The sequence below is a fragment of the Erigeron canadensis genome, chromosome 9 (genome assembly GCF_010389155.1).
Source record: "Erigeron canadensis isolate Cc75 chromosome 9, C_canadensis_v1, whole genome shotgun sequence".
NCBI classification, from domain to species: Eukaryota; Viridiplantae; Streptophyta; class Magnoliopsida; order Asterales; family Asteraceae; genus Erigeron; species Erigeron canadensis.
In genome coordinates this window covers 29384349-29397474 of record NC_057769.1, presented here as the reverse complement: position 1 = coordinate 29397474, position 13126 = coordinate 29384349, and the positions used below count along the sequence as shown (strand labels likewise).

Genomic DNA, 13126 nt, shown 5'->3' with positions numbered 1-13126 from the left:
AATCGTATAATAAAATGTATGACCGAGGATCAAAGATAAATAAGTTGATAGATAGAAATACATGACCGGCCGCGAGATATAGTGCTTTTGTTTATTTTATTATCAATATATATATATATGGCATCTTAGAACGCATGTCAATGTCACTCAATAAAATGTATTACCAACTTTCCAAAACAGGTTACGGCAAAAGATCTTTGGCATCGGTGTTCTAAATGGGGGACGGGGGGGGATGATGCTTTCATCCCTAATCGATGATTGTCCAAGGCTGGGAGACGGTTAATTTGGTTTTGTCAGATAATGCAGCGCGCGCGTCTCCTATCTGACTTATAATCGATGTGGTTTGGTAACTTTCTTTTATTTGCAGTAGATTTGAACATGGGTTTTAAGGTTATTGTAGATAATAACATAGCAGTGCGCGCAGAAGGTGAATAACATCAGCGCTGCGTGTCTGTCGATCATCAATGAATATCATGTCGTTTAACATATGTGGACCTGGCTGTGACACGAAGCGTGTTAAGCTTAGGGGAAATCTTAATAAATTTCGCATTAATTTCTTAATTAGCTCTTCAGGAGACCTTCATGTCGGAGATGGATCAGTTTAGAGTAAAAAGTGTTTGGGGTAACTATGGTTTTGATTATGGTCGTTCTGGTGGTTTATTATCTATATATTTGGGATACAAATTAAAGATAACGTAGTGTTTGTTTCTGATAGATTTATCGTGATTAATTAAAGGTTAAGTTGTTTCATGGTCAACGTCTACGCCCCTCAACCTGAAAGGTAAAAAGTCGAATTATGGGGAAAAAATCCTTTCTTTCATTGACTCAAATGAAGGCAATTTACTCTATCTTATACGCTGAGACTTTAATTCGGTCAGGAGACCGGATGAACGAATGGGAACGATATTCTCTAAGGTAAATGCTCCCAATTTTAATCTTTTTTTTTGAAAATGGAGAACTTATTGATCTGCCGCTTGGAAGACATAAATATTAACAGAGTTACTCTCGATGGGTCCAAAGGTAGTAGGATCGATCGGATTCTTGCAAACGAGTCGTTTCTTGATAAGGTGACTGACTTAAAACTTGAAGCCTTGGATGATATCCTTTCAGATCATAGGATGTCGGTTCTAACTCAGAAGAAAATCGATTTTGGCCCCACACCCTTCAAATTCTATAATTCATGGCTTGATTCTCAAGGGTTTGACGATATTGTTCAAAATTGTTGGAATAATGAGGGTGGGCGTAATAACAACAGTGCTTTTGTTAATTTGCTTTAAAAATAAGCTCAAATGTTTAAAGAATGAATTGAAGAAGTGGAGACAATTAAGACATTGGGTCGAAAAGGAATAAAGGCACAATAATCAAAGAAATCGCTGATATATGCAGATATTCAGATTGCTTATGTTAATGGCAATTCAGCGCTTTCTGAAAAACGTAGACTCCTGGTGACCGAACTAAATGAGCTTGAGTATAAGGAAAATCGAGATTTGAAACAAAAAACAAAAGTGAAGTGGTGTGTGGAGGGAGATGAAAATTCCAAATTCTTCATGCCTATATTAATAAATGACTAAATTACATTTTTCGTCTCTAAAGTTTAAAAATTACAATTTTGACTTTCAACTTGTCCAATTTTTTCAATAAACGTCCTTGTGACATATGGTGTTAAAATTAGGCCGTTAACCTGCCCTCGTGCCAAACACGTGAGGGTAAAAGTGACATTTCATCTTAACAATATCCTAATATACCAAGTTAATCACAATTTTTGTCCCTCATGTACCAATACCTTTCACTTTCAATCCTTTCATCCTTCTTCTCAATTCAACCTTATAAACCCAGATTCACTATACTCTCATATATTATATACCCAAACACTTATTTTACATTGAAGATCGATTGCTTTATCATTGCTATATTCCTGCATTCATGCCCAGTCAACATAACTTAAACAGTGACAAAATCAATACACCAGCTATTCAACTCTATAGGTCACCTAAGTATGTAAGCAAATCATTGAACTTGAAGTATAATTAAATTCGGCATATATTTCTAATTCAGCTATAAAGTGAACCAATCAACCACTTCAAATCTAACCCATATGTATTGAAAATTTAGCACAAATACACCTAAAACAAGTTATGACTTTAGAATTGATTGTTTAGTACCAACAAACTTACGAAGCAATTTCAAAGTATGAAACGTTGTCGATTGCTGTGCATGAATGCAGGAATATCCAATGAAAATGAATAGGTGAACACCTTCGCCGGTAAACTTGAAGATCGATTTCTCCTTCGTTTCAGCGAGTTACAACTCAAAATTAGCACCAAAACATTCTAAATCAGAGACCGAACAAATCCTTGGCAATTGTATTCTGTTTTATTGTCGCCGGAAAAATGGAATCTCGCCAGAAAACTGAAAATTGCAATTACTCTCTCGTTTCTTCGAATTAGAAGACGAAACACCACCACCGATATACTCTAAATAACACCGAGAACAATCCCTAACCAACAAAAACTGTTTTTAAGTTCGCCGGAAAGATTAAAATGATGATATCTTTGTTGTTTCTTCGAGTTAAGACCTGAATCCACCACCAAACGACTCAACACTTGATCGCGAACAAACCTTAGGCAAAAATTATTCGATTTGAACCTTGCTGGAAAACTCAACTTCTTGCCGGAATCTGTAACCAACACCAAAACTCATCAAAAATGGAGAACTGAACACATCTACTTGATCAGAATTTCACTCCGAACAAAACCTTATGATTATCACCTTGATTTGATCAGAAATAGTTATTGATTTGAATAGAGAAGTTGTTGTTTTCTTTTTGTTATTTTTTTAAGTTTTTGGGAATCTGCAAATCGACCACCACCACCGCATGCTATTATGTAGATTTCTGGGAATCTGCAGTTCGACCACCACCATCGCATAACCCCATCTCAAACTCAATTAGAGTAATTTATGGGTTTTATGATTTAGTGGAATTAGAGATAAGTTTCAAAGGATAGCGGCAGTGGGATGGTTTACATTGATATATAAATTAGAGATATAGATACACACAGAGATATAGATATAAATTTATTTTTCGTTTTTCGTATCATTTTCACTTTTCGTCCCTCAGTGTAAGGTGAAATTACATTAGTGCCCTCACGTGTTTGGCACGAGGGCTGGTTAATGGCCAAATTTTAACACCGTAAGACAAAAGGACGTTTATTGAAAAAATTGGACAAGTTTAAGGTCAAAATTATAATTTCTAAACTTTAGGGACGAAAAGTGAAAAACGAACCAAGTTTAGGGACAAAAAGTGTAATTTACTCTTAATAAATAAAAGAAGGCAAGAAAATTCCTTGAGAGGTATTTAGCACAATGGGATTTGGGTCACAGATGCGGCCCGTTTGTACACCGAACCGAGGTTAGGTTGTAAAACAAAGAAATTCATGATGTATATGGATTAATATGAATATAAGTGAACCTTTATGTATATGCGTGTGTTTTAGAGTGAGAAAAGATAAAATGGATGTATGGAATTAATATGGGCAAAGGTTCCAAAATGAAGCATGTGAGGGGGTATTTATATTACTGTATTACATATTATATGTAGACCCCCTCATAATGCTATAATTACATTTACATCTAAAGTAACAAATCAAACACTATTTAATACCTAACATAGGTTTAGAAGGGGTTGGGGGGGGGGGGGGGGGGGGTTGGTTGTTTGTTGGCGGTTCCCCGGAGGTAGGGCCTTAGCCTCTTTATGCCAATCAAATGTGTGTGGTATGCGGCCGATTATGATCGTGCCATGAAATAGGCTTTCGATCTGTTTGATCGAGTTTTATTATAAATATGTGAATAGGTCTAAATGAATTTCTTGGATTAGAGCGTGTCTTACCTCGGCTAGGTCATCTGTGTTGGTGAACGGTAGCCCTACTGAGGAATTCCCTATTCAACGCGGGCTACGTCAAAGAGATCCAATGGCGCCTTTTCTGTTCATTATTGCTATGGAAGGACTTCATGTAGCAATTACCAACCTGGTTAAAGGTAACTTATTCAAGTATGCAAAAGTTAATAATGTTTATGTATCTTACCTGTATGCAGACGATGTTATGCTAATTGGAGAATGGGACGCTGACAATCTTCAAGTTATAATTAAAGCCTTAAGATTTTTTGATTGTATTTATGGGTTGAAAATACATTTACAGAAGCCATCTGTCATCGGTATTGGTGTGGACTATGACAAGGTGACAGCTATGGCCAAATCTGTGGGTTGAAAATAAATTTACTGAAGCCATCTCATAAGAATGTGCCGCTGTACGTGGGGGACAACAAGTACGATGAAGGCACGATTGATTATTCCTTGATCGTCTAACAATAGAAGAATACGTTGCTAAATTGGACACCAAGAGTTATTGAAGCTTTCGCCTATAAAAGCTCCAATCCTTGAAGGCATAGGTGTGACATTCCTTTGAATCATTCTTCACACAAAGTTTTCTATACTCTTACACACATTTTAGTCTGTAAGAAGTCAGCTTGGGCTACTTCTTTTAAGCGAGAACTTTTTTGATTGTTATTTGTCATTTCAAAGGGTTGTTTATATATTTATAGGTTATCTTTATTCTGCAACAACCTTGTAATTCTTTATACAGATTTTATCTTAATAAAGGATTACATTTGAAAACCACAATCTGTGTTCAAGAATGTTTAGTTACTGCTTTACAGTTTTATTGATTCATATTATCTACATTGCCTATATTAATACTAGACTAAACTCACACGTTGTGTGAGACTAATCAAGAAAATAAATAAAAAATATAATAAATGATAGTTACATTATTATTCATAATTTATGATAATATTAAATTTCGTCAAATTACGACTGATTCAAACAATAAAATTATAATTTATGAATATATATGATATACGTCAAATATGTTAAAACATGACTAACAAACATAAATACTTATAAATCATAAAAATCCTTTTTATAATATATATTCATTAAATGTAATATAATATAATAAATACTTTTCAAAAAGATAAACATAATATAATAAAAAATCTCATTGTAAAAAAAAAAATTATTAAATTAAATAAAACATAGTATAAAGTGTATAAACATCTTTGTTTTTATATAAAAAAAATTCAAAAATAAATATTAATAATTAAGATTATGATTATAATTGATGATTAAGATCATTAAATGGTAAAACTTTTAATAGTAAAAACAAAATTCAATACATTAAAATAGTAAAAACATAATTCAACTATTATATATTTATATTAGTATTAGTATGTAAATATGAATAATGAATTTGAAGATATAATTAAATAATTAAAAGATCTAAAAAATTAGTTACAATAAGATAAGATAGAATTCAAACATGTATATTATAAGAGACCGACTTGTTATTATGTTTGTTTTTTTTTTTTACTTTTTAATTTTTTTATTATTAATTAATGGTGATTAGGATAGAGAATAATTTTTAAAAGAATGCTTAAAATTAGGAAATTAATGTAAAAATGACACATAATAAAAAATCCTACATGACGATCTCTCATAATTGCCAATTAATCAAAAAATTATCCTCTCTTAATTATATAGAGAGATTTGAGTCGTTAAAACTATTTATAAAAAGTTAGTTAAGGAAAAAGAAAAGTTGTATTCATCCCCCTCTACAACTGTCTGTATTCATTATACTTTGATATATTGATACATTTCTGGGACACAATAGAATCATTAGTACATAATAATAACATTTTCCATTTTTAACATGTGATTCAAGGTTTAACATAACTTGACTTATTTTTGGATAAAGACATCATTAGAAAAATCAATGGCTAGATTACCTTTAGACTAAACCATCCAAGGGTTTTTATTTTTCATGTTAGAATTTAAAAGGCTATTTTTATAATTATTGGTAGATAGTTATTGTTTGCCTTGTTATATTATGCAAATCCAAAAATATAAACAAACACAACTTGGAATAATATAGAAGATGTAGATTGTACCTCAAAGTTTATTGGCCATAGATTTACCTCAATGGTTATAGTTACCAAAACTTGCCAAAATCAAAACTTGATCATGTCGTTAAGTAACAACAACCCCACACTTTGTCTCAATTACTTTCTAAACTACCTAAAAATAAATGAAACTTCTCTCTATCTTGAAGATATATATGCCCGCATATATTTGATATATATAATTTTTTTTCTTTAACTATAAATCTCACCAAGAAAATCAAGGACATCTTAATCTTAGTTATTAAAACTGAAAACAGTAATTTTACTAAAAAAAAGTCAATGGATATCCACCAACATAAATCTTAAATTATAATTACTCCTCCGTCCCATATTAAATATCCAACTTTGACTTGTCAAGTCTTCTGCTTGTAAATTTGACCATAAATATGTTTTATTGTGTTATATAACAGTTGACGAAAGTTATATCAATGAAAAGTACATTGAAAACTCAATTCATCCATATATTTTATATGAAGTGTTATATAATATAGATAAATATTTTTCGGGTCAAAGTTTAAAGCAGAAGACTTGACAAGTCAAAATTGGACATTTAATATGGGACGGAGGAATTAAGAAACATGGATGAGTAAATATTATTATTAATACATGATGGCAGATTAAATAATAACAAAACTGTTTTTAATATATCATTTTGACTATATATTATATAAAGAATCTTAATTTTAATGTATATTATAAGACAGTTAAACTAATGACTTATCAACCAATCACATCGCTCGATTTTATCAAATTGATTTTTATGATGTCATCATTTAGTTTTTAAGATAAATTAATTTAATTAACAAAAAGGAATTAATTCCAAAACGAGGATAAAATTAACGTAGCTATATCTTTATTTTGGATGAATTCTAAGCCAATTAATATAAAGTATTTACTTCAATAAAAAGTCTTTAATTCTAACGGAGATAAAAACGAAGATTTAATAGTATTTAACTTCAATAAAAAGTCTTTAATTCCAACAGGGGAGATAAATACGTAGATTTAATTAAAACAACCCATTCCCCTTATCAAGTATCAACCCATCTGCCCTTCTATTTTACATTTACACAATATACATTAAAAAAATATTCATGAAGCTGTATAAGGTGTATCGGCAGTATGTATCAGACTTTCAATTTTTTTACAATATCATGAAAACAAATCTTAATCCTTATTTCCAGGATTACGATCATCTCCACAAGCACAAAAAGGTAATCTTTTGGATATGTCAATCGTTGTTATTATTACTAATTGTAATTGAATTAGGTTTTTATCTCCTTTTAATTGTAATCCAATTAGGTTTTTATCTTCTTTTTGTGTATTTTACTTTATATTGATAGCTGGATTTAAGACAACCTAATTGTATTCAGAGATTGAGGATCACAAGATTAGGAAAGCATGTGATTGAAGCAGAAGTGATATCCGGCAACAACATTGGGTACAAAACTTACATCCCCAAAATGAAGCTAATACCGTCAGATCAACGAATCCCGTTCAGGTTTCATAGAAGACAATTCCCGTTGGTCGTTTCTTTCGCAATGACAATTAACAAAAGTCAAGGAAAATCTTTAACAACCGTTGGTTTGTATCTACAACCAGTTTTCACGCACGGACAGTTGTATGTTGCGATATTTCGGTTTAAGTCGAAAAAGAGTCTCAAGGTGCTGATATGCGACAATGATGGGAAGCCTAAAAACACTACAACGATTGTCGTCTACAAAGAAGTGTTGTAAAAGATGAACGACGAGACATTATTCTAATTTTCATGTATTACATTACTTACTTCTCTTTTTCATACATTTTCCAATTTAGTATTCATTTAGCAAATATTTCATCATCTATTTATTCTCATTTGAATACAACAGTGGCTTTTTTAATGTTTATCAACTTTTGACTTAGAAGCTTCTGCATGTTAGATATATGAATATATCTAATATTAAAAATGTAATGTCATAACACCCGTATCAAGTATTGGACACGGGTCTAAAATCTCGTATAACAATTAAAGTGAGTCGGAAAGAAAAAAAAATATTCATAGTAAACTCAAATCGGTTCAAGTGCAGATTAAAGAACCGAATGAAGATATGTTATCATCGTGAAAAGTTTTTATTTATTTATTTATTTGTGACTGCCGATCTAATGGTTACGTCAAATCAAAAATATTGTCGGCCAAAATTTATTTTTTTTTTAAGATTGGACTCGTGCTGATAACGTGTTGTAAAACTATAAAGAACAAACAATAAAGAAGACACAAGAATATAGAGAGAACTAAGTTTTAGACCCGTATCCAACACTGGACACGAGACTTACGATATTATCAACATTAGATCTTTATACATGTAAGTCATAAAAGCTTATAATGTTGAAGATATACGGTTCCAAGTGTTATGCTTTGCAAGTTTTAGTACAATAATCACATGCTCTCTTAGGATTATTAGAATTTTTAATTTATAATTAAAATAAATGATGAGGTAAGCGGAAGTCTATTTGATGAAATTGAGCAATTTGATTGATTAATAAGATATTAGTTTAACTGTCTTATAGTATATACGAGAGTTTAGACCCGTGTCCAACACTGGACACGGGATTTACGATATCTTAATATTAGATTTTCATACATTTAAGTCATAACAGCTTATAATTTTGAAGATGTAAGGTTCCAAAAGTTATACGTTGCAAGTTGTTGTACAATAATCACATTTTCGTCACTGTCATTATTAGTTAAGACATATTAATGGAATTGTATGCCGTAGTAATTCCACAAGACACATGCTATATAAAATTTTTTGAAACCAGTTGTACTAAAAATGTAATATTATTGTGAAAAATAATCAAGAATTAAAATATAAACATACTTGTGATCTTGTACTTGAAATTCAAATATATACTTAAAATTAAATTAAATATTTGAAGTTTTTTTAATTAATTAAATGATTAAAGTTTTTTAAAAAATCCTCTCAAATTGATGGCTAAAAATAAATAAAAATGAAGTATTAAGGGTTAAAACGTGTAAAGTATTAATGAAAAAAATTGTAAATTAATGAGACTTTTTCAACAAATTAATATAAATACTAATATAATAATCAATTTGGATAATGATTATTAGACTTTATATTAAGATTAAGATAAGAAAAGTTAAGATTAAGATTATATATAAATAAGATTTATATTTTTTATCTTGTTTTATTCTTTTTTTTTAAGTGAGTTTCGATTAAGACGTGTTGAGACAATTTTACCCAGAGATTTTATGGGCTCCAACCCCCTCCTCATAGAAAATTCCTTTGAGATAAGAACTCCAAGACTTGAACCTGAGACCTTGGATAAACTCACTCCCGAGGCCCATATATTAGATTTAGAAGATACCACTAGCCATTAGGGTTTAAGCCAATGGCTATTTATCTAATACGTAAATATAGTTAATCGGCATGTTTATCCTTAATAACTTTTTCTGTATTTGATAATATAGATAACTCGACTATGAAACAATATGCTAACTTTTAATATATTAAGATTTACATTTATCTGAGACATAGATATTTAGTCGGCAAGTCTTTCCATAATAACTTGTTAATATTTATTTATTTATCTAATTAAAGTCAAAGAAGTCAAAATTAAAATTGGAAGAAATTGAGAGTTGTGATTGGTTAATAAGTTATTAGAGGAACTGTGTTTTAGTATAATAAAAGATTAAGATTAAGATTAAGATGCTTTATTTTTCGTATATGCGTCATGACAATTACTTAAAAACACTTTAATAAAAAATAATAGTACAATTACGCTTAAAATCTTAATATATTTACATTAAACTTTATTTATTTTTAATTAATTAATTTTACATGTATATGATACAACATACTATTGGATATATATTAGTTATTATTTAATTGGATATATATTAGTTATTATTCTATTAGATATATATTAGTTATTATCATATCTTATTTTAAAATTATTGGGTAAAAAGTGTAAATTTGTGATGGAAAAGAAAAAAGTATAAATTAAAGTCAAAATTGAAAAAAAAAGTCAACATTAAGAAATCAAGAGCTATGATTGGTCGATAAGTTATTAGAGCAACTGTGCTTTAGTATAATAAAAAAAAGATAGAGAGAATTTTATATTATTAATCTCATAATTACATTTGTTTATATAGATACAAAATGTAGTTTTCTCCAAGATATAAATCTCTCTAATATAATACAAAGAATTTTTTTTTTTTAAGATTAAAGACTCATGCTGTAACGTGTTGTAAAACTATAAAGAACAAACAATAAAGAAGACACAAGAATATAGAGAGAATGGAGAGAATTCTATATTATTAATATAATCATTACATTTGTTTATATAAATACAAGATAGTTTTCTCCGAGATATAAATCTCTCAAATATAATATAATACAAAGATATTATTATTATATATGGATATTCAATTAATATTTATTCATAGTATTCAAACACGTTTTTTATATCTTATTCCAGTGAGAAATGCATAGTTAATTAGTTACATTGGAAAAATGATTGAAGACAGTTCAACCAATTTGGCCTGATATATAGACAGTTAGACACCTACCTCTTTTAATTTATTATTATTTTTTAATTTACTAATCCGGTAATCCCTGTATTAATAGTTCAAAAGCAAAGTTTGGGCCAAGATATGGGTACGCGTACGCCCATAAAGGGTTCCACGACAAAGAATGTATTAGAGGTGGATATAGAGTGGGACTAGTGGTCCTCTACAACCTTAGGCCCATCAAAGTAATGGCAACTGATTTCTTTTTTTCTTTTTTTCTTTTTTTAAGGAATTAAGTTTCTCTATGACTCTATGCTACAGCTAGCAAAGAAAAAAAAATAATTTGATATTACTAAGTACTAACCCCATGCTAAGTTTTTGGAAAGTGATTTTATTAAGCAAATGTGGAAATTGTTCAACTTGACAATCACAAAAGTCACTCTTTTCTAATCTTAATCATTTATATCAAAAGTATATGGTTAAAAAAAGAAAACTCAATATCTGTATTAAAACTTTAAATTACATGTTTCTTTTTAATTACAAATTTAATGTAAAAACTTGATATTTATTCCCGGATTTTTTATAAAAGTTATTTAATAGTAATTGTTAGTTCTAGAGTTTAAACTCCTTAAGTGTAATGAAGCACAAAGTGTTTAAATTTCTAAAAGAAAATGCTCAATACTTTGGCTAAATTTAGTTTATATATGAACGAATAACTAGTTTATTCCTTAGAACTAAACTATTGTCATATAGCAAGATAAAATTTGGAGCGTTGTAAGCTACATATTATATTCTCGTGACCCATAATGAATAGATTTAATTAGTTTGACATGGTAAAGTACGCATCTCATTCATGTTACTGACCTATTTCTCCCCGTGCCCCCTAGACACCAAAATGGATTCGTCACCTAAAAAAGAAACCTTTTATGTGCCAATAAACCTTTTTTATCTTACATAAGAGGAAAATCAAAGCCACCATTTTGATTGTATTAATGAGTTAAATATCTCGATTAAGTTATATTAACGCCTAGATAAGATATACCATGGTAAGAAACGATTTAAATGAATCAAACAGGCCAAAAGTATGTCAAAGTGTACATATGATTCTATACTCATACAAAATTTAGCATTAAGCATATATACCATTTACAGGCCCAAAGTATTTTGGGTCGACATGACTCAACCACTCAGCTTTGACATGTACCAAGAGATTGTATAATTTTATCTTGAACCTATTTTGAGCTGCATATTGTTTTAAATACGGCTTTCCTTCCTGCATTTATTCCTTTCAAGCATCATCGATCTTGCTTTTTTCTTTGTAAGGTGTGAATTATACGCGATCGACGGGGTCAAATATATGTTTTCTTAACCAGGTGCGCGTTAGAAAACCTTTCGCAAAATAGATCCTCAATTTTGTATTATATAATAAAATTAAAACCAACCATGCTTTTCGGTTTACAAATTTGATTTCACGATAACTAATAACCGGTTTGTACCGAAATTAAACCTCCATATATTGAATACCACCATCAGTATCGGTTCGATATCGGTATTTTAGGTTTTTTTGGTCATGCCTAGTTAAATTTTTGCTCATGCCTAGTTAACTACTATCTTACTTAATTTACGGAGTAACGACTATTTTGTGGATGATCTCTTCTACTCATTTAACATGTTCTTTATTGTTGATATATATATTAGGATAGGATGAAATGCAAAAATAATTCTTTCAGGGTATACTTCGATCGTATTGATTTTTCTTGAAGTAGTGAATCATTACTTAAATGATATATATGCAATCGTGAAAAACTGATCATCTTAATTATAATCTTAATCTTAACATATACTATAAAACAGTTGAACTAATAACTAATTAACCAATCACATCGTTTGATTTAATATATATTATATTTTTTTATTTAATTAAATGATTGTAAATTCTAAAAAGTTCTCTCAAGTTGATGGCAAAAAATAAATATAAATTAAGTATCGAACGATGACTTATTAACAAATATTAGAAAAGTCCTAATTGTTATCAAAGAATATAAAAACAATCCTAATTGTTATCATATTATCATATAACAAGTGATTGAAAATAAACCTATACGTGTTATGAACGCGCATCATGATTAAATACATATACTTGAATGTCAAGTACATGATCACAGATATGTTTATATATTAATTCTTAATTATTTTTCATAATGATATCACATTATAAGTACATCTGGTTTCAAAATATTCTATAATGGAGAATTTATTATATATAGCATGTGCCTTATGGAATGACTACGGCAAACAATTCCATCAATATGTCTAAGCTAATAATGACAGTGACGAACCTATGATTATTGTACTACAACTTGCAAAATATAACATTTAAAACCGTGTTTCTTTAAAATTATAAACTTTTATGACTTAAATGTATGAAGATCTAATATTGATAATATCGTAGTCTAAAATCTAGTTTTGAATAAATAAAGTTAATGATAGACACATAGGTTGTTGTTAACATGTATAAATATATATAAATATAAATAGTCATAGATCTTATATAAAATTCAAGTGAATTTTTAATATAAAAGTATAATTCTTTTATGCATGTCA

The 13126-nt window shown here is 29.5% G+C and overlaps 1 protein-coding gene and 1 long non-coding RNA gene across 2 annotated transcripts; one reads left to right on the top strand and one right to left on the bottom strand.

The window, feature by feature from the left end:
* Positions 1–1995: 1995 nt before the first annotated feature.
* LOC122582545 lies at positions 1996–3070 on the bottom strand. Its single transcript, XR_006321198.1, has 2 exons — positions 2770–3070; positions 1996–2677 (listed from the first exon to the last, which is right to left on the bottom strand). It is a non-coding gene; the product is annotated as an uncharacterized LOC122582545 (long non-coding RNA).
* Positions 3071–3968: 898 nt separating this feature from the next.
* LOC122583511 lies at positions 3969–7748 on the top strand. The gene is made up of 3 exons (XM_043755907.1): positions 3969–4035; positions 4093–4256; positions 7356–7748. Exons 1-3 carry the CDS (start codon positions 3969–3971, stop codon positions 7746–7748), a joined length of 624 nt encoding a protein of 207 aa, XP_043611842.1.
* Positions 7749–13126: the final 5378 nt, after the last annotated feature.